The sequence below is a fragment of the Cygnus olor genome, chromosome 25 (assembly GCF_009769625.2).
Source record: "Cygnus olor isolate bCygOlo1 chromosome 25, bCygOlo1.pri.v2, whole genome shotgun sequence".
Taxonomy (NCBI): Eukaryota; Metazoa; Chordata; class Aves; order Anseriformes; family Anatidae; genus Cygnus; species Cygnus olor.
The window spans coordinates 18899-43410 of NC_049193.1; the positions used below are offsets into that span (position 1 = coordinate 18899).

The following is a 24512-nucleotide window of genomic DNA, read 5'->3' on the forward strand; positions in this document are numbered from 1 at the left end:
AGGCCTAGGCCTAACACTAGGCATAAACCTAGGCCTAGAAATCCAAACCCTAAACCCTAAACCCTAACCCTAACCCCAACCCCGACCCTAACCCTAACCCTTATCCAATATGGCCTCCGGGAATTTCAATGCCCAGTAACTACATCTCCCAGAATGCTCTGGGCAACCAATATGGCCTCCAGGAAGCCCAGTGCCGGAAAACTACCTCTCCCGGAATGCTCTCTGAAACCAATATTGCCTCCCGGAAGCCTAGTGCCGGAAAACTACGTCTCTCGGCATGCTCTGGGAAACTAATATGGCCTCCCGGAAGCCCAGTGCCGGAAAACTACATCTCCCGGCATGCTCTGGGAAACCAATATGGCCTTCCGGAAGTGCAGTGGCTGAGAACTACATTTCGGAGCACACTCCGGAAAATTGAGCCTCACTGCTTGCCGTAGGACGCCATTATTTGCTTTCTTCTATTTCTCCTGTCGTTTTGTGTTTATGGAGGTTTTTCCCCCTAACCCTAAATACTACCTAACTATATACTAACTAATACTACCTAAATACCTAACACTAGGCATAAACCTGGGAATAAAAATCCTAACCCTAAACACTAAACCTTAACTCTAACCCTAACCCTAGGCCTAACCCTAGGCCTAGGCCTAAACCTACGTCTAGGCCTAACCGTAGGTCTGACCCTAGGCCTAGGCCTAACACTAGGCATAAACCTAGGCCTAAAAATCCTAACCCTAAACCCTAAACCCTAAACCCTACCCCTACCCCTACCCCTAACCCTAACCCTATGCCTAGGGCTAACCCTCGGCCTAGGCCTAAACCTACATCTAGTCCTAACCGTAGGTCTAACCCTAGGCCTAGGCCTAACACTATGCATAAACGTAGGCCTAAAAATCCTAACCCTAAACCCTAAACCCTAACCCTAACCCTAACCCTAGGCCTAGGCATAGGCCTAAACCTACGTCTAGACCTAACCGTAGGTCTAACCCTAGGCCTAGGCCTAACCCTAGGCATAAACCTAGGCCTAAAAATCCAAACCCTAAACCCTAAACCCTAACCCTAACTCTAACTCTAACCCTAACCCTAACCGTAGGGCTAACCCTCGGCCTAGGCCTAAACCTACGTCTAGTCCTAACCGTAGGTGTAACCCTAGTCCTAGGCCTAACACTAGGCATAAACCTAGGCCTAAAAATCCTAACCCTAAACCCTAAACCCTAAACCCTAACCCTAACCCAATATGGCCTCCGGGAGTTTCAATGTCCAGTAACTACGTCTCCCAGAATGCTCTGTGAATCCAATATGGCCTCCCGGAAGCCCAGTGCCGGAAAACTACCTCTCCCGGCATGCTCTGGGAAACCAATATGGCCTCCCGGAAGCCCAGTGCCGGAAAACTACGTCTCCCGGAATTGCTCTGGGAAACCAATATGGCCTCCCGGAAGCCCGGTGCCTGAGAACTACATTTCCCAGCACACTCAGGAAAATTGAGCCTCACTCTTGCCGTAGGACGCCATTATTTGCTTTCTTCTATTTCTCCTGTCGTTTTGTGTTTATGGAGGTTTTTCCCCCTAACCCTAAATACTACCTAACTATATACTAACTAATACTACCTAAATACCTAACACTAGGCATAAACCTGGGAATAAAAATCCTAACCCTAAACACTAAACCCTAACTCTAACCCTAACCCTAGGCCTAACCCTAGGCCTAGGCCTAAATCTACGTCTAGGCCTAACGGTAGGTCTAACCCTAGGCCTAGGCCTAACACTAGGCATAAACCTAGGCCTAAAAATCCTAACCTTAAACCCTAAACCCTAACCCTAACCCAAACCCTAACCCTAACCCTAACCCTAGGCCTAGGCCTAACCCTAGGCCTAGGCCTAACCGTAGGTCTAACCCTAGGCCTAGGCCTAACACTAGGCATAAACCTAGGCCTGAAAATCCTAACCCTAAACCCTAAACCCTAACCCTAACCCAAACCCTAACCCAAACCCTAACCCTAACCTACACCCTAACTCAAACCGAATCCCAAACCATAACCGTAAACATAACCCTAACCATAACCCTAAACCTAAAACGAAATCTAAGCCTAAACCTACCCCTACCCCTACACCTAACCCTAACCCAAACCATAATCCTAAATGTAACCATAACCCAAACCGTAACCGTAACCCTGACCGTAACCCTAACCTTAACCCTAAACATGACCATAACCCAATCCCAGACCCTAACCGTAACCCAATCCCAGACCAGACCCCAGACCCGACCCCAGACCCGACCCCAGACCCTAAACCCTAACCCTAAACCCTAACCTAAGGAGAAACCTAACCCTAACAGTAATCCTAACCGTAACCATAACCGTAACTGTAACCCTAACCCTATCCCTAAGGGATCTAACATAACCCTAACCCTAAAAGTAACCCTGACCCTAAAATTAACCCTGACCCCTACCCCCTAACGCCCCCTACCCCCTAACACCCCCTACCCCCTAACGCCCCCTAACCCAACCCTAACCCCTAACGCAACCCTAACCCTAACCCGAAATATAACGCTAACTGTAGGGTTTAAGGGACAGGACCTGTTGATGTCTGGCATGCCTCAGGAACATGGCCGGAGGTGTAGTCTGCTGTCACAAGGTGCTTGCAAAGCCTGCCTGACAGGCAAAACAGACTAACAACATCCCCCGACCAACTCAGGGCCCACACTGGCAAAAGGAATAAACAGACTGCAAACAGGCAGTGGTAAGTTTACAATATCTATAGAACTCAGTCCTGTCCCTGTGGTTAGTTTACAGTATCTATAGAAGTCCCTTATCCTCCAGGGCTATCCTGTCTCAGTACCTGCTATTGTTCTACTGTTAACCCTTTAGTATCCATTTCTTACTTCAACTCAGGCTGCCCCTAAAGGGGTATCCGTAACACGCCGGGCCGCGCCCGTCCCTCCGCGGAGCCAGGAGCCCCGAGGCCTTTCCTCGCACCCCAGGACGGTACGGCGGCAGCTGCCAGCGGGCTGTTGCTACACGTGCCCGGGAACCGAGAGCACTCGCCTAAAGCTCGCTCAAGACCGCTCCTTAGCCCTGCTTTCGGCACCACCGCAGGGGCTTTCCAGAAAAGACGCACCGTTCCAATAGGTGCTGCAATACCGGGACGATGCGCGGAACCGACGGAATCAGGCTCTGCACCCAACTCCCGAGCCCAAAATCCCGTTTAACACAAAAGTCCTCTCACCGTCAACGTATCAAACATAAACCTGACAAACACCTATACTACACTCGATCTCAGCCAAAAGGCCGAAAAGCAAACTATCGTCATCCCCCACACGCCCCTCCCGCTCCCGCACACACCACCCCTACGTCATGGCCACTCTGCCAACCGCCTGCCCCGTGCTCTCGACGCTGAACCAAACGCCTCTCCGCCTTTTGGCCGCTTCCTTCGGAGCCATGACCCCGCCGCGCCCCGGCGCCGCTCAGCCGGAGCCTCCCAGCGGCCCGTTCGGGCCTCCGCGCGCCACATTAGCGGAGCTCCGCGCTTAATTTGCATGCCCCGCCCCCGGCACCGCCTCTCCCTCCCCACCGCCCACCAGCTGCGTGCACCGCCCACGACGCCCCTGCGCCCCACCCCTGCGCCACGCTGATTGGTGCTGCTCGTCCCTGTATTTGCATTCGCCCCGCCTCTTCCCCCCCCCCCCCTCCGCCCCCGCCTGCCTGCCTCCGTCCCCGACGCGATTTGCATGCCCCGCCCATCGCTTCGTAGCCGCGCCGCTAGCTGCCGCCTCATTGGCCCGGGGCCCAGCGCGACCGCCCCGGCGGCACCGACCCCGGCTACGGCCTTCCCGGCCGCTCCGGGAGGCCTCGGTGGGAGGGCTTGGGCGGCCGGCCGGGCTCCGCAGATCGCTGCCGCCGGCGGGGGTCCTCCGACCCTCCGTTCAGCGCCCGAGGCCGCCGCCTCCGGAACGAGGCCCGGGGCCCGGCCCGGCGCGGCGACCGGGGGACGGAGCCGTCGCACGAGGAGGGGCTGCGAGCGCTGAGCGCCCTCGGGCCGGAGGGGAGACGCTTTTTCTGCACCAGGAGCTGGGAGGAGACACAACCGGGACAGTGACCCTAAGGGGGTGTCCGTAACGGACGACATCACGCGGAGCACCGACTGGGAAGGATGGCGACGGGTGGCCACTGCTCAGGAACTGGCTGGGTATTCGGACACACATGGTGAGCAATTGCAGCGTGCATCAATAGTTTTGTGTATACATACACATGATTATTGTTGTTGTTATTATTTTCCCTTCATTTTCTATCCTGTTAAAACGGTTTTATCTCAATCCGCAAGTTTTACCCACCCCCAATTCTTTCCCCTTTCCCGGGGCAGGGGAGAGGGGGGCACTGGGCACCAACGGCTGCACATGGTGCTGAGCTGCGCGCCAGGTTGAAGCACAAGAGCCAGAGAGGCTCCCACTGCCCCGACATCATGGCCAGACCATAACCTTAGGAATGGTCAAATTAGGAATGGTCACCTGCTGTAGCCATGGGCTGCAGTGCAGAGGTGGAAGAAATAAAACTAAGCGAAGAATGATATGGAGCCATAGGGCTTGGCCCGGCGCAGCAATATGAAATGTGACCAAGGGATTGGAGACGCTATTACAAAGAGGGGCTGTGGGTAGGGACTGTGCTTGGGCTGGAGGGGAGACAGCTCCAGGCCCCCATCCCATGCAGAGACACCAGAGAACAACACAGGGCTGTGTGGGCATGGGGTCACAACCGAAACCAGTAGGCACTGCTCAGAAAAGGAGCTCCAAATCCAGCTCTTTACCTCTATGATTACATTAACATAAAACCATCTCACTGTCAACTTGCCAATCATTAAATGCTAAAAAACAACAAGTCTTTTTTTTTTGCCCTCAGTGTTCTTTCTTGGGGAAGCTGCTGGCTGCACGCTGTTATCTGCTCCTGGAACATAGCTACTTCTTCTTCACAACATGTCGCTCACAGATCCAGGTGTCTGTTCCTTCCACTCTCACTGCCATTTGCATTGTTAATGGCACTAGGAATGGACCTCGCCATCGCGGTGGGAGTTCCTCCAGCAGCATTGTATGTACACCCAGTCTCCAGTTTTCAGGAAGTGCTGCCGTTCTGGATTTATTTGGGCCAAGAAGGCTTCTTCCACCTGTAAATAACAGTCACTGATGTTTTACAGAAGTTAGTGAAACACAGTCATCAAGATTCATATCTGCCACTGGCCAAGGAGGCAATGCAAATCTCATGCATTGGCCTGTAAGTACCTCACAGGCACTTAATCCCAGCTGTTTAATGGCTATGGTGCATATACTAAGTGAAAGGTTGGGAATCACCTCAACCCTACTCCTTCCTGTCCCTTAACATAAGTTAGCTGATTTTTTTTTCTAGACTTTGTGGAGACTAGAGGCAATGAAAACACTCAACATAGCAAAATGCTGCATTAAATGTTGCACTATTATCCTCATCAAGTATGCACCCCTATCTGATAAAGGGTGGCAGGGATACCCCCAGGGTAAGAGAGGGGGTTCAGAGAGCCTGACAGAAGGATGGAGACAGAGAGCCAGGGCAGTGAAGAGCACAAGAAAGAAAGGGAAGCAGGGACAGGTGGAGGGGTGGGGGGGGGGTGGGGGCGGGTGGCGAAATGGGCTGGGCAGTACTCACTGCAGTTCCCACTCTTGGTGCCACCAGGAGGATTTTGCAGTTCAGGCACTTCTTGTTCACTCTTTCCCCCAGCTTCCTCCTCTTTATGGGTCTGGTGGCTCAGCTGTCACATACCCAATCCAAGGGGTCTTGCACACTTTACATGGGCCAAAGCTCTGCCAGCCTCAGCCAGACACAGATGACCACAGTGGCCACAGGGGATAAAGGGACTTCAGTGCCAGCCCTGGCAAAGAAAGGGAACAAGTCACTGATAGCTGCTCTTCTTCACAGAGCCTGCCCTGGGCTGCTGGCCCTCCTCCAACTGACCAGGAGCTTTTCTGAGCAGTTGCTTGGAAATTCCCTGCGTGGGCAGACCTGGGCCTCGGGCTGCCGCCCCTCCGTTCTGCACTGGGGCTCCTGCCGCTTCCTGCCCGTGGACACCCTGGGTAGCATCCATGGGAATGGCCATGCTCCTGGCCACTGCAGTCCCCCACACCCACTTCCAGCAGGACACCAAGCATGCCCCCCCCTCAAGCCCTCCTTACCAATATTCACGGGTGGCACCCTCGAGCCTGTAACCACCAAAGGGTCTTGCCTGCCTCACTGCCAGGAGCTGCACACAAAACCACGTGCAGCCAGCAGGACTCTGTGCCTCCCAGCGCGCGTGAGCTGGCCGGGCTGTGGGAAAGCCAGCCTCACAGACACAGCCCCCAAGTCCAACACGGCCCCCTGCAACAGAGCATCCCTCTCTGGCCCCACGCGGACACCAAAACGCAAATAACGCCCCCCACGCCGCTCCCCCCCCTTTCTGCTCAGACTCTTCCAATGTGGGTCCCAAAAGGCCCCCGGAGCACCGACCCCACTGCACCGAGCCCGGAGCGGTGCAGCCCCACCGCTGCCCCACCCGCGCGATGTCCTGAGGCACCACCAGCCTCGGCTGAGTCGCTGTGGCTCAGTGACCCGCCCCTGTCGCACCACCGCCGCTGTCGGCGAAACGCGCCCTCGGGGCAGCCGCGTCGCACCGCGCACGGGCGCCCCGCGGCCCCGCAGGTGGCGGCAGCGAGCGCCGCGGCAACACCCCCCAGGCTCGCCAGGCCCTACTGCGCATCCTCGCGGCGGGGCGCTACTGCGCATGCCCGAAAGGTGACGGTACTGCGCATGCGCTGAGCTAACTCCCGCAGTACCACGTTTTGGCCACCGGGTGGTGGGGCTCCCAGCCGCGGGGCTTCCTCGCGCGCGCAGCTCCGTTTGCTGCAGTGCCGCGGCTCGGTCACCAGGGGCGCGGCAGAGAGCGCGGCGGGTTCGCTTCGCGGCTCGGGAGCTGGGACGGAGCGCTGCCGAACTCGGGACACGGCTCCCAGAGCGCACCCGTCGCGCGTTCCGCTGCTTCACGGACCTGTGTGACCCTGGCGTGGCGCGGAGGACCCGAGAGGGGACAAAGCACGGGGGCGTCCTGACATTCGAGCATTTGCTGTGACTTTCCCGGGCAGGATCTGCCACAGGCTGCGCATGCTGAGTTGCAGGCACACGCAGGCAAGAGCTGAATTGTGGACGTCCTGTGGGACCCGCTCTCACTTTTAGAGCCCCCGTCTATCACCCCACTCAAAGGACAGTGGATGCAGCCAGGAAGGTTTTGGCACCAGAGCTTCTGTTTCTGGGTTGCAGAGTAACTCTGCACCTTGGTTTCCCCACCCTGAACAGAGCAGATAGGAAAGGGATCCTGCTCTGAGCTCACGGAGAGGACACAATGTTCCCTAATTGCTCCTGGGATCTGCTGGGCCTTAGAGGGTTTATCGTCATTTTCTCCCTGCTACACGGTCAGGAGTGGGCATGGTCTGAGGGGTAATGAAGTCCCCTGTGCTCACAGGTGTCACATCGGAGGGAAAATCCATCAGGGAAGGTGCCACAGTGGGTGCACAGTGGACGTGGATGCCTCTGTGCAGGAAGGGCATGCTCTGGGGTCTCCCTGGGCAGTGTCATGTTGTTTTTGTTTGTTTGTTTCTCCTCTCGTTTCCCTTTTAGTCAGGAGTCATGGAGGCAATGGGAGACAGCTGCTTCCCTTCAGCAGCACTGGTCTTCCTGCTTTTGGGGTTGCTGGGCCAAAGGGTATGCTCATGGTAATGGAATAAGGGGCCTTTGTCCTATGCCAGCACCTGTGCTCACAGCAGGAGCCAGGGTGACTCTGGGGCTGTCTCGTTTCTCACACGAAAGGGGTGACTAAGTGCACAGCAGTTGGATGCAGAACCTAGCTGGGAATGTTGCAGTCAGGCAGGGGATGTGACTGGGCTTCTGGGGTCCCTGCTTTTGTCATCACTGCCACTTCTCAGAAAACCATTTATGGTGCCCTTCAGCTCTGGGCATTCACTAGGCTGTCTGACAGCCCTCTGCACTGCCAGGGGCAGCCATGGCCCCCTACAGCCCCAGAACCCACTGCTCCTCTGCCCAGGAAGTACTGGGAAAGGCCAGTTCCAGCCCCGTTTTCTCCTGTGATTGGAAAGGAGTGGGCACACGCTGCTCCATCCCGTCTGGGCATTTAGGTAGCAACTCAGAACCCTCGCAAGTCTCAGCATTCCCCCGTGCTGGACACCGTACCAGGACAGCCCCCATCTGTCTTCAATCTACCAGGACTACAGTTCCCAGGACAACCTGCGCGCAGCGGGAGAGACACAGCCAATGGCAAGTGGCCTTGCTCAACAAGAGGGACGCCGCCGGGCTCGCCTGGAATTGTATACTGCCCGGGAAGGCGGAGAAGAACTACACTTCCCAGAATGCCACGAAAAAGCGTGGGCCAATAAGGAGCGGGCGTCTTGGCATAGTGCGCAGACGCAGTGTGGCTGGCGGTCGTGGATTCATGTGGAGGTCAGGGTCGCTGCGGGAGGAGGAGAAGGAGTGGGGGAGAGGGGGGTGAGAGAGAGAGAATCGGGGACGGCCTGGTTGGCTCCGGGGCCCGGGCTGCTGTGTGGGAGCGGGCTGGGCTGGGCTGGGCTGGGCTGGGCTGCGGGAGACAGCAGGACGTGGGCTCGCGAGGCGCCCGGCCTAGGGGTGAGCGGCCTTGGAGCGGGTGGAAGGAAGGAGGATGGGGGGGGTCAGGGTGTGGGCAGTGTAGAGGAGACCGGGGGTCGGGGCAGCGCGGGGGGATGGGGAGAGCTGTGGCCTAGGGGCAGGCGGCCTGGGCCTGCGCAGTGGTGCTGCAGCAGGGGAGAGACCCTGGAGCGCGGGTATCGGCGAGGCCTTGGGCTTAGAGCCCCAGGGAGAAGTAGCGCGAGGTGTCAGAGTGGAGGATGCCGGTGTGGTTGAAGTGGCCGTTGAGGGGGAGAAAAAGAGTTTCTGGGGTGAATGCGAACATTGCAGGTTGGGATTTTTGGAGGAGGATTAATTCTCAAATCTGTAGGCAAGTGCATGCAAAGTTGTGTGTTTTTGCAGGAGGGGCTTCTTAAAGGGGCTAGAACCTCACATGTGAAATGGCTGCAAAAGTGTTCGAAAGCCTTGGGAAATTTGGCCTGGGGTTGGCTGTTGCAGGTGGAGTAGTTAATTCTGCTCTTTACAATGGTGAGTGGCAGTATATCCTTTACTACATAAAGGATATCACTTTATATTCTTTTTGTCAGCATTTTGGTTGCTCTTTTATTGCTAATGGCATCTGGGGAAAACAGTCATGAAGCCTTGCTGAGCTGTTTTATACCTTATACGTTCCATAGGCAAGAGGATTGCAGAGTCCTTTCTCAAGAAAGCTGTCAATTAGATGCTGCTTTTGTGAGCAGCCTGAGGGGTCACCAGTTATGGCTGAGACTTTTTATTTCCTTTGTTCCTGACAGTATAATTAATCTCACCAGTTTCCTATAGCAAAAGATCTTAACTCATCTCAGTAGATTGTTTCTACAGAGAAGGTTCTGATGGTGTGTACTTTAAACTGATGATAATAGTTAAACCACTATTTCTTCCACAGTTGATGCAGGCCACAGAGCCGTTATCTTTGACCGATTCCGTGGGGTCCAGGACACAGTGGTAGGAGAAGGTACCCACTTCCTCATCCCCTGGGTACAGAAACCAATCATTTTTGATTGCCGTTCTCGCCCTCGTAACATACCTGTCATCACTGGCAGCAAAGGTGAGTATTTGAACCAGACAGCTGTAAGATTTCACTGCTTAGTTAGTAGCTAGATGGACAGAGGCATGAGAAAAAGCTTTATCACAGTCATGACTTCTATGATCTCTAACCTGCAGAAAAGGAATATTTGTGTGAGGCTTTTCTCTTCTGGACACGGGGTTTCCATGTATGCTGAGTCCAGTTTGGCACAGCATCAGTAACGGTTTGATCTGTCTTTCAGTTACAGAATGGATTAAGGGATCTTTCCTTCAGTTTTGTAAATCTTCCCTTAAACATAAAATCTCTATGTGTACAGTAGGGCCAGTAATATCCTGCATTGCAAGCTGAAGCTTAAATCCTATCTGTAAGGAAGATTTGGATCCCTAGATGGAAGGAATATTAAAAGTTACTCATTTTTGCTGGCAAAAAGAAGTCCGAGTGTTTATCCTTTCTCATTTAGTTACTCTAGAGAGGACAACTTCAGAATATTTCCTATTGCTGTGGTTTGCAGCTAAACTTCTGACTGTATTTCTCCAGATCTGCAGAATGTGAACATCACATTGCGTATTCTGTTTAGACCAGTGACTGCCCAGTTGCCCCGGATTTTCACAAGTATTGGAGAGGACTATGATGAGCGTGTTCTGCCCTCAATCACAACTGAAATCCTGAAGTCTGTTGTGGTAAGAATGGTGTGAGAACTGCTGAGCTCCACCTGTCACCTTTCTTTCTTCTTTTTAGTATCCAAGGGACCTGATAGAGTGTAGAAGATATAAGATGTAGTGCTCCAAACTAAGAAATCTCTTTCCACCTCCAGCTCTAATGGGCAATCCAGAAGAGCTAATTGTAGCTGTGCTACAATTTTGTGTTCCTCTGTCATTCTAACTGCCTGGCCTTTATTCAAGTGGAATGATGTCTGGATGGAAGGAGGCTTCTTCATGACTTGCTGTTAGCGCTGCCTTTCAGAGTGGGAGTCAGAAGACTTGGATTCTCGCTTCTCATTTATTCTTACATTTCAGCTTTCTGAAGTTTTCTGGCTTTGGAAGCATCCCCAGGGGACTACTGAATAAGCACTAACCATCTGTAGTACAGTTTGTATGCTTTTATGTGAGGTGCTCAACTGGACAGCAATTCCCAATCTTTCTCTTAATTCAAATAGAATCATTTAGGTTAGAAAAGATGAATAAGATCATCAAGTCCAACCATCACCTAACACTACCAAGTCCATCACTAAACCATGTCCCTAAATACTACGTCCACACCTCTCTTGTGTACCTCCAGGGATGGTGACTCCACCACTTCTCTGGGCAGCCTGTTCCAATGCATGGGTAGCTCAGTGTTTGCAAGCTTTGGGAGATGAATTGGATTAACTCTGGGGCTCATGGGTGCAAAGATGAGCAGGGCATGGAGAGTCATTTATGGGAGCCTTTTTCTCACTGTTGTTCACCCTGACTTCAGGCTCGCTTTGATGCTGGAGAATTGATCACTCAGAGAGAGCTGGTCTCCAGGCAAGTGAGTGAAGACCTCACAGAGAGAGCAGCAACTTTTGGCCTCATTCTGGATGATGTATCCTTGGTAAGGGTTCTTCCTTTTCAGTTTTTCTCTTTGCCCAAATAAGAGCAGTAGGGAAGAGAATCGATGGATGACCAAAGAAGGGGCCTGGAAGTTTAGACTATGTTTGTCTGTCTGCAGTTGCATGTGATGTAGTGGTTACAGTTCAAGTCAGTACCTCTAGTTTTGTCACTGGCCTTCTGTGACCTTGAACAAGCTCTTGCAGGCTCCAATGCACTGGCTTATCAACAGACTTCACTACTGTAGGGCTTTTATAGTTAAAAATGAGAAGAAAATGATTTTGTGGGTGATAGATCAGTCTGCAGTTTGCTATAAAGAAAGGCTGCTGTTCCACAGGCACCCTGAGACACAGGGAGAAAGTCTTAGGCACGAGGAGGTAGTGAAAATGTACACTTTCGATAGCATCCTTTTTTTCTGCTATGTATACTACTTCCTCTTAGTTGTGATGTCTTCTAAGGCTATTCAAGGGAGGGAGCTCTCCCCTCCTTCCCTCTACCTCCTTATAAGCTTTGAAATGAAACCTTGTGCAGCCTGACTTGTATGTGCATATCTCTCTTCTGGGATTTCCTTCACAAAATCTGCCTAGAGTAAGTAAGTAACTCTCATTTAGCTTTGAACACATAGGAAGTGTTCACAGGAAGGTGGCTTTGTAATATTTTTTTTTAAAACTTTTTTTCTGAATACACCACTTAAAGAAACTCCCCTTTCCCCTGTAACATCGCAGTGTATCTGTATGTGTCTACAGCAGCTCAGGCAGAGTACACCAGTGAATAATTGAGTGTGAAAAGTTCACGGCTGCTTGGCAGACTGCACGCTCCCCTGGCAAGGGAGGGGAGCAAACAGACTCCCTCCTCTAGGTGTGCAAGCAAGTGATGTCAGGAGAGTATGGTATGTCCCTTAAGGTACTCGTGTTAACCCATCAGGTGGATTGGAGTTGCGCTTATGGTTTCTCTTGACACTTCCAAACAAGTTGGGTAGGCCTGCTTGGTATAGTTCCTGTTACTTTGCAGTTCTTTTAGGGATACTGGTTTTCCATCTTCACAGATACAGGCAGGCTGCCCTCTACCTCAGAGGTGTGCTGTTCATAACAGTGCTGCAGTAAATTGTCATTGTTGTGGACTGTGATTTCTGTCCTCCAGACACATCTGACCTTTGGCAAGGAGTTCACTGAGGCGGTTGAAATGAAGCAAGTGGCCCAGCAAGAAGCCGAGCGAGCCAGATTTATTGTGGAAAAGGTACATTATCCTTCAGAGGAACTTTCACTTGGAAACAGTCCCGGGTATCTCTTTGCCAATCCAGCTCGTAGTGAACATCTCCTGTTCCGGGTACTGGACAGGTGAATGACAGATGTCACTGAGGGTCATAATGCTTATACAGCTCTCAGCTCTGGCACATCATTGTTGGATAGGTAAAGCCTAAGGTTCTGTTCTTGGTCTTTTGTTTTTTTTTTTTTTCCCTTTTTTTTTTTTTCATGTCAAAGTCTTGTAAGACTTCAGGACAGAAGTGCCTGCAAGGATGAGAAGAGAGAATACACTCAAGGGAAAATGTTACTTATAAATGGGGTTAAAGGTTGAGATTTGCAACCTGAGTGATCCTGCTGTTTGTGAATTTTGAGAGGTGGCTGAAGTTTTCCATGGTGTTTGGTATCATGGGCGTGAGGCCTGTGTCGTAGGAGTGTTATTAATTGCATGTGAGACTGTGTAATCTCACATCAACCCAGGATGTCAGTGAGGAGCCTGAACACCCACAGAAATAATTTCATGTAAAACTACCCTGATAGAGCTGAGAACCTGCTGAACACCTGTTAAGATTGCAAGAACCTGAAACTACACCCAGAATTCATCCAGTGGATGTAGTAAGATGCATGTAATCAGACAGGATAATTAAACAGCACAAGAGTTTATTTAGCTCCACTGGCGAAGATCTCAAATCTTTTTTAGATAACTTTCTACTAGGAGTACCCTTAGGTGGGTTGATGTTTCATGAGGTTAAGATAAGACAATCTCAAAAAGATTTTTTAAACCTTTTTTCCACAGTAGACAAAAAAAGTCAAAATACAACTTTAGAATAAAACCACCTTCTATTTTATCTCTCTCAAGTCTCCTGCTTGGGGAAAGAGCAGTAGGGTGGTGAAGTAGGAATTGCTACTTTAAACAGGACAGTAGCATTTTCCTTCCCTTTTGCTCTTGTTTTCTGTTTCATTTTCCTTCTCACTTGTTCCCTCTCAGGCTGAGCAGCAGAAGAAAGCAGCTGTCATCTCTGCTGAGGGAGACTCAAAAGCAGCTGAGCTGATTGCCAATTCACTGGCCACTGCAGGTGATGGCTTGATTGAACTACGGAAGCTGGAGGCAGCTGAAGACATCGCTTACCAGCTCTCACGGTCCCGCAACATCACCTACCTGCCTTCCGGACAGTCTGTGCTCCTCCAGCTGCCACAGTGAACCTGGCTTTGCAGCTGTAGGTAGCCTGATCACCTTTATCTACCAGATCAGCCCTTTGCAAAAGAATCTTTGTAATTTCCTGGTTGCCTAAAAGCAGAGAAAATTAAAATACAATTGATTTTGAATTCTTAAATAAAACTGAATGCTCTTCAGAACAAACTGGCATTCCTCCCATGTATGGTCAGAGTAGTGGCTCCACTGACTGTTAAGCTAGGTTTGAGAATTGCACCTTTTCATGCAGTCTGTGCAACAGGAGCAGTTTTAATCTGTTTGCTCCTGGCACAAACAAGCAGCCCAGGAGCCTCCCAGAACATGAGTGCTTGTATCAGGTGTCACAGTGATGTTCAGAACCTTTAGGCTGGCTGAACAGGGGTTGTCACATAATTACAGGTCTTAGACTACGGAATAGGGATGCTCAGGGCTTGCTCTTCAGGGAGACTGTATAGCAGCCTTCCAGTACCTAAAGGGGGCTACAGGAAAGCTGTGGAAGGACTCTTTGTCAGCGATTGTGGTGACAGGACAAGGAATAATAGTTTCAAACCAAAAAAGGGTAGATTTAGATTAGATATTAAGAAGAAATTCTTTACTATGGGGGTGGTGAGACAGTGGAAAAGGTTGCCCAGAGAAGCTGTGGATGTACCATTCCTGGAATTGTTTGAGGCCAGGCTGGATGGGACTTTGAGCAACCTGGTCTGGTGGGAGGTTTCCCTGGCCATGTCAGGGGGGTTGGAATTAGATGCTATTTAAGGTCCCTTTCAACCCAAACCATTCTATGATTCTGTGATTCTATAACAGGCTGCATTAGCTCAAAAGAACACTTGAGACGAGGTCACCTCTTTCAGAAGGCAAAATGAATACAAACTGGAGTGGATGAGGCCGGCAGCCAGGCTGCTCTCCCACCAGATGGCAGCAGCAATTCTGCTCTTTGCACCGGGAGAGTGGTGGGGACAAAGAGGTGTGTGTGCCTCTGCCTCCCCGTATGGACAGGTGAGCAGGTCACCCTGCCCTGAGCTGAGGATGCACGGAGTGGATGTGGACAAGGGCACACACAATAATACACAGTGTTTGGGCACGGGGGGGGGTGGAGGGGGGAGCACAAGCTGCCATACGAGCTTTTGATGAGCTGCCATACGAGACAGGCAGTGCTGCACCCACAGGCAGGCACAAACATTTACTCCCTGTACCAGGCTGTGCTGGTAAACGTCTGATGTCCATTTGACTCTGTATTGAGCATTTCTGATCCCTTCTCCAGGCTTTAACCCCTTTAACCTACAGTAACACACTGAAATGTGCAAATGTCTGTCTCCTTTTCTAATGCTGGTCCCAGGGTGGCTTGGCTTTACAGCGTGTCTCTTTGTAGCCCTTTCAGTGTTCCTTCTGTGCCCTTTTTGTAACCCCCAAAGGCCTTCCCTAGCTCAATACTAATTCAGGGTGGACAGAAGTAACAGAAACATCTATAGTAACTTCAGTGGCACAAGCTCATTTAGCTTGATATTAGAAAACTGCATTGAGTCTTTGGATCCAGACCATTAGTATGATGATTTCATACCGGAAGACCCGGTGTTGGTAAAAACTTGGCAGTTTTTTAATCTGAAGCCTGTATTTAGTTAGCACCAGAGCAATTACAATAATGGCAACACAGGTTTGTTGCTTGTATTTCTCTGAATACAGCCCAAAAACTAAGCTATGGGAACCCAGTTTGAGGCAAGGTCTTCTGTTTATATGCAATGAGAGACCTGCTGGGGCTGCTGCAGGGCCCTGTATGAGGGGGAGTGCAACCCTCTGTGCTGGCAAAAAGTTGCTAGAATGCATCTCCCACTTGAGAGTGAAGAGCAGCAGTTGGTTGCCACCTTTGCACATCAATGCCCTACAATCCATAGTGAAATCTCCCTGTCCACCCCACTCTGCCTTGGCTGCAAACTTCCAAAGAGGTGGTCTGTGTGTTTTTTTCTTCTCTATTTTCCCCCCAGGAGATTTGGTTTTACTTCTCTTTCCTTTCATGCTAGTGGAAGAGCTCAGCTTTTGCAGCTGGGCCAGTCTGCTAGCAATGTTCAGACCAGCCAAACAAACTTTTGTTCGTGATAAAGAGGAAACTGCCTGATTTCCTCTGTTCACCCTCTCTCTTCCTATTTAATAGATAACCAGCCTATCTGACTTGCGAGGAGACAACCAAAAGCGACCATATGGACAGATACTTGGGAGCAGTTGTAATTTGCAGAATGGCTGTTACATAGGAATGGGCATCTACTTCCTGATAGTTACTGATGCACCAGAGCTGCTGACGCCTCTCCAGGTAGGGGAGCTACCCAAGCTTGTAATGATTTGTACCCTGCAGCAAGCTGGCAGCATGTCTGAAGCAGTTAGAATGAGGAATAGGGAGGAGTTTCCTCATAGCTCCCTTTGTGCTGTTTATATCCACATGGATCAAGCAGAAAATGCCTCTGACCTAAAATGCAGAGGACGGGGGAGAAACACTCATGGTAGGAGGTAGGAAGTGAATAATTGCCTCTTCCAGGCTAGAGCTCAGATGGACTCTCAGATGGGAGATGGGGAGCAATTCTTAGGGCCAAATTTAGTTTAATTATTCCTCAGCTGGCACTAGGGCACTGAGGGCAGAGATGTTCCTCATACGCCTGTTTTCCATCAGCAGAATTAAGCTGATTTCAGTCCAGCAAGTCCATCCTGACATACACTAGTATAAGTAAATCTCAGAGGTGGGTCAGGTTTACTTAGAGATGACAACTCCCTGTGCTTTGTTTTTCTGCTTGGTGAAGCATGAGGTGAGAGTCACACCTAGTGAGAAATATCAGTGATGGGGGACAGCGTACTCTAGCTAAAGGGATGCAGAACAAACTCCAGAGAAGGTGACGTATCTGACGCCTCAGAAGAAATACAGTGGATACTTCTTTTAACCATGTGCTCACCATAACTATGGTAAATTCACCTTCCCCACCCATAGAAAGTAATAAAAAAATAAATTTATAGGCAAAGGACCTGCGGTAGAGCAGCCATCCATTTCTTGCTGAGCTCTTCTCCGGAAAGGAACTAGAGAAGCTGGGGAGACACCAAGGGGACCTGTCCCACTTGAAGAAAGCATCATCACAGTTAGTGGTTCAGCTACAGCAGCCATTTATTGCAGCTGCTTTAGCCAGGCTGAGTTTAAACTCTTATTGCACACGGCCCTGTAAAATCACGCTGAAAACACCTGTCCTTGCTATGTCCCTGAAGACACCGAGATTCCTGCAGCATTAAAATACTTGCCGGGGAAAGCTGTGTGTGTCTTCTCAAAAATGTAGAGTGAAAGTCACCACTACCACTGGTAAGCACCTCAGTCTGGAATTCTGCTTCTCAGGTGTTTGTTTATTGTATAAACACTACCTACATCCTGCTGCCCTTGAGGTCTAATCTAGGGCATGAAGAGATGCTGGTGTGTGTTAACTTCGCAATATTATTTGAAGGCAGATAACCTTTAATTGTGACCTAACGCTTAACTAGTAAAGGTGAATGGAGAGTGGGGACAAATTTCCTCTTTGAACTTCTACTTTGCTCTTATACAGTCTCAAAGGACAGCACTCAGGAGTGGTGGTTCCTTCAGAGAGCGTAGGGCTTCCTCTGACATGAGCTAGCAGGAAAAGCCCTTTCTTTTCCCATTGCTTGAAAGGATCCTGAATCCTGCAGGACATAGCAGGATACCTAAAAGATAAAGTGTCGGTCCAAGAGAACTTGGTTGGGTTGCAGTCTAGATCAGCAAGCTGTCAGTGTCCCTGCCCCTGCCTAAGTTTCTCTTCTCACCCTTGGCTTGTTTTCCCAGATGGGGCTGGGCCTGTTTGTTGCAGCACCCTTCTCCAAGGACATTCCTCCTTTGGGAAAGGAGAAAGAGTCCCACTTGCAACTGCATACTCGCGAGGTCCTTGATGCTGAGTCATGCCCAGTTCAGGCTGCTCCCAAAACAGAACTGTTAGGATGTGGAAACCTCAGCAAAACAGCAAGCTTGTGGAGAAGAGCTAGTGCTGTTCCACCAAGTCCTTCTTAGTGCCAGCCCCGGCACCAGCACCAACAAGCTACCAAGAGTCACCTCTCACTTTGGGAAGAGGCAGGAAGGCAACCCATCTCCCTGTTGGCTGTAGAAGAAAGAATGCTAGAAGGGCTGTTTCATTGGCTGCTGAGAGTTTCCCAAGAAATCATTGTAGCAAGAGCCCTGATGAAGCATACAGCCATCGCTGCCTGGGTGAAATAGAGAACTCTCATAAATTGTGCCTCATTCCGCAGCAGCACAGTTCACATGGGATTGCAGGCCCTGGACTAGACAGACATCTCCCTTACAAGAGGACTCCAGCCTGGGATTACTACCTGGTAAGACACAAAAAAACAGCCAGAGCAGCCAGCTCAGAGATTGCCCAGGAATGCCCAGCTTTGCAAACCCAAGAAGCTGAACCATGCCACAAGAAAATTAACTGCTGATATATGTAGGAACTCAACTCTGATTTTCCCCTCCCCATGCTATTCTGCAGCTGGCGTGTTAGCGGTTATCCCCAATGCAGAGAGAGCTGCATCTCAGCAATACTTGTACTCATTAGGTTTGCTTTCTCAGCAAGTCTAGAACACCCATTCCTATAGGAAAACAACAAAAAAACAGAGGTGGGTAATGCTGTGTTCTGGTGTGTGAAGTAACTGGTCCTGCAAGTTCTCATATTGTTACTGTATTTTTTACCCTGAAAGGTCCTAAGCCACTTAGCAAGAAATGATCTGGTATCTAGCAGGGGATAATTTCACCTACTGTTGTATTGCTGCTACTTCTGGAGTGAGCTGCAAAAAGCTCCTTGCTGAAACACTGCCACAGTTTAAGGCAGGAAATGAAGATCTGTATCACCTGTTCCTGGCACTGCATGCAATGAGGAAGGTGTATGAGAGCATTTCCCATACTGGTTATACTTCAGTGAGAAGAAGAATGCCAGAAGGGGCAAGGGAGCACAGCACCTTACTGAACAGTGAACAAGATGCACAAATTTGCCTCTAGAAGTTAAACAACAGTGTGAAGGGAAAGCAGAGATGACAGCAAGGAAAACAGAGGGCTGTGATAAGGATCTGTGGCTATGAGGCAGGTGTGTGCTAGGGAGCAGATCATGTGCAACCGGAGATGTGGGACCGTTCCTGTATTTTGTTTCCCTCTACCTGGCTGACATGTCTTTTCACATCAAAAACTAGATCAAAGAGAGGAATGTAAAGAACTGAAGGTAGTGGCTGAGTATAGCAGCGAACCACTCAGCTGGCTCTCTCCCTAGGAGATGTGATGGGGCTGTCTCCTGCCAGTTGTTTGACTAAAGGCAAAATGTGCAAATGTGGGCTGCCCTGGGCATTCAGGAGACAAACCACACAGTGGGACTAGGAAGAGTCAGTCTCCTCTGCAGCAGCCCATTCCCCAACACCAATGCTTAAGTGACACAGCAGGATGATAAGGACAAATGCTTTGGTGTCATCACGTCAGAAGTCCTTCAGACTCAATATCTGCACTTTGTAGAATGGCTCAGGTTAAAAGGGACATTAAGGACCGTCTAGTTCCAAAAGCCCTGCCATGGGCACGGATGCCACCCACCAGATCAGGTTGCCCAGTCTGGCCTTGAATACCTTCAGGGATGGGGCATCTTGGCATTCTCTGGGCAACTTCTTCCAGTGCCCCACCTCACCCTCTGAATAAAGAATTTCCTCCTAACCTCTAATCTAAATATCCCCTCTTTTAGTTTGAAAACATTTTCCCTTGTCCTCTCACTATCTTCCTGTGTAAAAAGTCACTCATCTTTTTTTTATAAGCTCCCATTTAAGCACAATGAGGTCTCCCTGTATCCTTCTCTTCTCCAGGCTGAACATCCCCAGCTTTCTGTCTTTCTTCATAGGGGAGGTCCCATATTTTTCCCCCCTCTCCCTCTGCAGAGTTCTGGTTGAGAAAGAGGGACTTAGTAATTCCTTTTAATTTAGGCACAGCTCATGGGTGGAGTAACATCACCCTTGTTGGCATCACCTGAAACTGAGGATATGGAGCATCTTTTACAAGAAAGGCCTCTGTAATCCTCCAGTAGCCATTTCAATGTAAGGGGACCTCATGCTGTATGCTCAGGGTAAAGAAGCCAGGGTAGAAAACTACAGACACGGCATCAGAGAAGAGGGAACAGCAAAACAACCTGGGAGACTAAATGCTCTTCCCCACACACCAGAGGGAGAACTCATCAAGGCACTGGCCTACTCTTGTCCCATGAACAGACACCAGCAGTGGCTGTGCCTTTGTGCAGGTATTAAAATAGTTGGTGGCTTCACTCTGCACCCGTGCTCCTTTGAGCAAGAATGTCCACTGCTTTCTGATGTCCCTCTGATGAAATTCAGAATTTTGAAGAGGGTCACCGCTGTCTTGTTCATTCACCTGCCAAAAAAAAAAAGGTGTCCAGCATTTTTCTTCTTGTCCTCTTAAGGCTTGAAATTCAGTTACATGGCATCCCTCGCGTACACCCAGTTAACCAACAGCAGCATCGCATCATCCCATGACATTCTCTTTATTCTTCCTCAAGAAGCTGCATTGCACAAGGGTGTTGGGCTGAACTGGAGCAATGCTAATGCTCCCAAAGCCCAGGGTCTCCCTTGACCATCCCTTCCCCCCCCTCCTGCTATACACAGTCCAAGCAGAGGAGAGAACAGACTGGGCCTGCTAATAATAGCTCCCATGGGGCTGGTCTTAGCAAAGTGCTTGTGCTCTGCTCCTTTCCCATGCCCCCACAGTAAGGGTTGCTAGGGCAAAGAAGAAAGCTCGCAACATGGTTCTGATCCACCACGGGGCTTCTCCAGCATATACTGCCCCTATCTGATCATGCACTTTGAGAGTCCCAACCCCTGCTCTGCACAGGGAGCTCAAATCTGGATTTTAAGTTCAGTAATCAAGAGAAGATCAAATGCACTAGCAGGAAGCATTTCAGAGGACAGATGGATTATTTTTTTACAGAACCTCAAATCAAGTGCTCTATGCTGTTAGGGGAGCATTTGCAGCAAACAGCAGATAAGACAACAAACCACAGGTAAAGAAAGGGTTGTAGACTAAAAGATAAAAAAAAGTGGGTGCTATGGCAGGGACATGAGTCTGAAAGTGGGCAGGAGGGAGTCCAAGTACATGACATGAGATTCCTGAAGTCCCTGGGATGCAGCTAACTACCAAAAACACTGGTGCCTTTCACCCTTCTCCTGCTTCTGCTGCTTTTGCTAATTCTTTTGCTGCTGCTAAACCTAAACCGCAGCAGTGCTCTTCCCTCCTACACAGTGCTCATAAGTGGTTTTCAAGACTATGGAGCAGGCTTTGCAGCTTCCTGGCAGAGGTTGTACTGCTGCAAAATGCTGTGCCGGCCTGGAAAGAAGCCCTGACCCACTCCACATCCTTTTATGAACCCCATACCTGACACAAACAGTGAGTTCTATCAACAGATAAACACTTCTAACTTGTCACATCTCTCATATATCACACTTAGGCCCTGTAGGTGGGTGCAATCAAGAAACCACAAGCTAGAGTTAAGTATTTATTAGTATTGTAATGGGAGAGAAAGGTTGGAACAAGTGACTACTTGGGGTTTGGCATAACAGAAACGATAGGCTCTTCCATCTACTGCGAGTCAAATTGGGCCTCGCTAGTAAGGCCCTTTTTAAGGTCTTATCTAGCTCTTGAGGGGAAGCTCTGTGACACCCTACGTGGCAAGTAGCCCTTCCAAGGCGCCTCCCAGCCCGAGACCGCCACCGTCCCTGCACGGCGGCCGCTCTGTGAGGCCTTACCCACATTTATCCCGGCGGAGCAGGGCCCCGAGGCCTGGCACTGGCCCGGCTCTCGTTCCGGCCATTACTCCCCAGGCCGCCGGCGGCAATACTGCGACCGGGGCCTTCGCCAGAGCCGCGGAGGGAGGCGCGGGCCAGGGTTAGCCACAGCGCGGCGAAGCGCTCGCCACGGCTTGCCCGGCTCAGCTGACTGCAATTAGGGCAGCCTCTGTAATTGCCTCAGCAGAGTAACGGTCGGCCCTGCCGGGAGAGTGCGGCTAAGAGGAGCCAGCGCCGTGCTCCTCCCCCCCGCCACCTCACCTGAGCCCCGCGGGGCGCCGCAACCCGCGCATGCGCGCCCCCCGCTCCCCCGGGCCTCACCTGCGCGCCGCGCTCCCCTCCGGCTCCGCCGCGGCCCGAGGTGAATCGCGAGCGGGAGGGGAACCGACGGCCGCCCGACGGCGCATGCGCCCCTGGCTCGCGTTCCCCTCGGCCTATGGGAGTTTCCCCCCTGCCCAGCGCGCTCGCGCGCGCGCGTCCCCCCCCGCCCCGCTCGCGGCAGCCACCTCCTCGGCGCGCTCCCGCGCGCGTGCGCGCGGCGGAGTCGCGAGACTGGCTGCGGCGGCCACGTAGCGCTGCGGCGGCGGCCGAGGGGAGCGGGAGCCCGGGCGGCAGCCGCGTCCGCCGGCGGTGGCGGAGCCTGGGCCTGCCCCCGAGCTCGACCCCGACCCCGAGGCGGAGGCTGCTCGAGCGCCGCTGCGGCGGCCGAGGGGGCCGAGCGGAGGCAGGCGGGGAGGGAGGGCCCCGGCCGCCCTGCCCTCCGCCCTCCCGCCTCGCCTCCTCCGCCCGCCCGCCGCCGCCCCTGCTGCGCCCCCCGCCCTGCGCCGCCCGGCATGGAAGGCGGCGGGGGCGGCCCTGAGGGGATCGGCCTGGGTGAGTGGGGGCCCCCCGCCCGGCTGGGAATCTCCTTCCCCCTTCTCCGCGGGCATGGCGGCAGCAGCCGAGCAGCGCTAGGCCCAGCCGGGGGTGGGTGGCGGAGGGAGCGGGGCAGGGCCGCCGCCCGGCCTGGAAGGGAGCGGGGCTGCGAGGGGCGGGGGGGCGCGTCGTGCCCGGCCCGCGGCCCGCGGGGGCAGCGCGCTGCGGCCGGGGCGCCCCGCGGGTGCAGGAGTGCTGCCGGGGCAGCCCCCGGCGAGCGGGGGAAACGCTCCTGGAGGCCCGGGGGTCTGCCCTGGCAGGGCACCCCGCGAGGAGGGGGCTGGTCCACCTGCTGGGAGGTGAGGGGAGAGACGGGTCAGTTGCACGAAGTGAGCGGAAAAAATAACCGTGCTGCATCTGGATGTGTTGGACCGCCTTTCCGCACATCTTGCTTTGTGGCACTGCTTTCCAGCCTCCTGTCGTGGAGTGGTAGCACGGAGGTACGGGAGCCACTGGCAGCCCTTTACATCCTTCTTGCTGCTTGCCTGCCTAATTGTGCACCCCCAGCGGTATGCAGTCCGTGATTGTTAGGAGGAAACGTTGTTGCTAAATGCACTAGCTTCTGGGACTACAGTTGTCCTTGGGTAGGTGAGGAGCTGAAACATAGCCTTCTCCAGTGGCTGTTTCTGGATCTAGGTACGTGTAGGAAAATAACAGATGTTTTTCCTCTTCCTCAGTTGTTTGCTTAGGTATCTTCCTCTTCTCATTGCTCTCAAGGTGTATGTTGTAGGCTGTGTGTCCCAGGGTTTTGATTTTTAACTGTCTTGCATCCACTTGCAGTTCTGTGGATGTTTTGGTACAGGCATTGTTAGAATGAGAAGTTAATGCTTTCAGTAAACGTTTCTCGTTTGGTTTTAATAGTATCGTGTAAGTACCTTCTTCTGTCATCACAGAGTTTTGGCACCTTGTGCAGCAGAAGTGATTTAAGTCAAAGAGAGGGAAGTACTGTTAGCATAAAAGATGTGAGGAATGTGCATTTTTATCTTTCAGGGGATGACCTGAGCTGTATTGTTCTGGGAATGGCAACTGGCACGTGCTTTGTTGGCAGCAGTGTATGTGGTGAATCGAGAGAATGAGGGTGGGTTATGCATGTAAACTGAATAAAGGAGATGTAATGTGTGAGCAATGATTTGTGAAGCATGGTCTGATGCACCTTGATCTGTCACTATACTGATTGCAGCTTGCTTGTTCACGTGTACAAGTTAGACACTCTTCCTGTGGAGGTAGTTGGTGTGTATTAACAAAACGCATATTGTAGGACTATAGACAGGACTAGAGAAAATGTTAAAAAAACACTGTGGAGTTTCAGAATCTCATATAAAAAGGAACTAATACTTTATCGTTGCAAATAATTTGCTTCCTTTATGTGGGTCTGCTGTTATCACTGGTACGTATTTGATGCCCCTTTCTCTGTCTTTCTCCCAGCATATACAATGCATTTTTTGTGCTTTTTAGAGATTAATCAAGTATATGCAATATAATTGTTTTGCTCTATGAGTTAAGTCCTTGCCCCAGGCACAACAATCAGATGTCGATAATAAAGTTGAGATATAAACTAACAATGTAAATGTGTAGTCAAGGGACAGAGATTTTGAAAGCATTTTCAGAGCGTTTGAAAGAGGAGTGAGAAATCATAAAGGCTTTTTTATTTTTCTAACCAAGCAATTGTATGTAGTGGAATATCAGAGACTTAAGATTGTATTTATCAATTCTATCTAGTATTTGGTGAGCCTAATATTCATGGGTACTTCAGTATTTATTTGCAATAACAGAACAGTTGTATTTGGTAAGATCAGTAAATGTTTTGTGGCTTAGCATTTGTAATACTTTTTTTTAAAAGTTCAAAATATTTACATGCTCAGAAGAGACTTTTTGTCATTAGAGACTTGTTAATTTGTTTTAAAGGACTTCATTGATTATATTATTATTTCACGTTTAATGCTGATACAGAAAGCATTTTGCTGATGTTCTCTGGAGACTAAATTCTTCAGCAGTTTTGTATGAATGTTTAGGTATATAC

The 24512-nt window shown here is 51.0% G+C and overlaps 2 protein-coding genes, 1 long non-coding RNA gene and 1 other non-coding gene across 10 annotated transcripts in view; 2 read left to right on the forward strand and 2 right to left on the reverse strand.

Annotated features, from left to right (window-relative positions):
• Positions 1-3102: 3102 nt before the first annotated feature.
• LOC121059925 lies at positions 3103-3295 on the reverse strand. Its single transcript, XR_005814686.1, has one exon. It is a non-coding gene; the product is annotated as a U2 spliceosomal RNA (small nuclear RNA).
• A 1482-nt stretch (positions 3296-4777) lies between these two features.
• On the reverse strand, positions 4778-6749 carry LOC121059873. Of its 5 annotated transcripts, none has more exons than XR_005814675.1 (5): positions 6617-6749; positions 6187-6370; positions 5969-6083; positions 5663-5885; positions 4778-5150 (listed from the first exon to the last, which is right to left on the reverse strand). It is a non-coding gene; the product is annotated as an uncharacterized LOC121059873 (long non-coding RNA). The 5 variants fall into 5 exon arrangements; XR_005814677.1 differs by having other exon boundaries at positions 6664-6680; XR_005814676.1 differs by lacking the exons at positions 5969-6083; positions 6187-6370 and having other exon boundaries at positions 6567-6749.
• A 1610-nt stretch (positions 6750-8359) lies between these two features.
• PHB (prohibitin) lies at positions 8360-13897 on the forward strand. Of its 2 annotated transcripts, none has more exons than XM_040537062.1 (7): positions 8360-8500; positions 9065-9190; positions 9588-9749; positions 10266-10408; positions 11184-11300; positions 12437-12532; positions 13526-13897. In XM_040537062.1, exons 2-7 carry the CDS (start codon positions 9103-9105, stop codon positions 13736-13738), a joined length of 819 nt encoding a protein of 272 aa, XP_040392996.1. In that variant the 5' UTR covers positions 8360-8500; positions 9065-9102; the 3' UTR covers positions 13739-13897. The 2 variants fall into 2 exon arrangements, with proteins under 2 accessions (XP_040392996.1, XP_040392997.1); XM_040537063.1 differs by lacking the exon at positions 8360-8500 and adding an exon at positions 8519-8683.
• Positions 13898-21919: 8022 nt separating this feature from the next.
• The window catches only part of ZNF652 (zinc finger protein 652), a 30492-nt gene continuing 27899 nt past the window's right edge, over positions 21920-24512 (forward strand). Inside the window, exon 1 of one of the 2 annotated variants that reach the window (XM_040537048.1) lies at positions 21920-21938. The gene's annotated coding sequence lies outside the window, so the exon portion shown is untranslated. Of the gene's footprint in view, positions 21939-22129; positions 22451-24512 lie in introns of those variants that run through there. The other variant, XM_040537047.1, reaches the window with a different exon arrangement.

Coding starts and splice junctions, on each gene's coding strand:
- PHB (XM_040537062.1), top strand. CDS start 9,103: ATGGCTGCAAAAGTGTTCGAAAGCCTTGGGAAATTTGGCCTGGGGTTG. Junction 9,191..9,587: donor TAATTCTGCTCTTTACAATG/GTGAGTGGCAGT, acceptor TTTCTTCCACAG/TTGATGCAGGCCACAGAGCC. Junction 9,750..10,265: donor TGTCATCACTGGCAGCAAAG/GTGAGTATTTGA, acceptor GTATTTCTCCAG/ATCTGCAGAATGTGAACATC.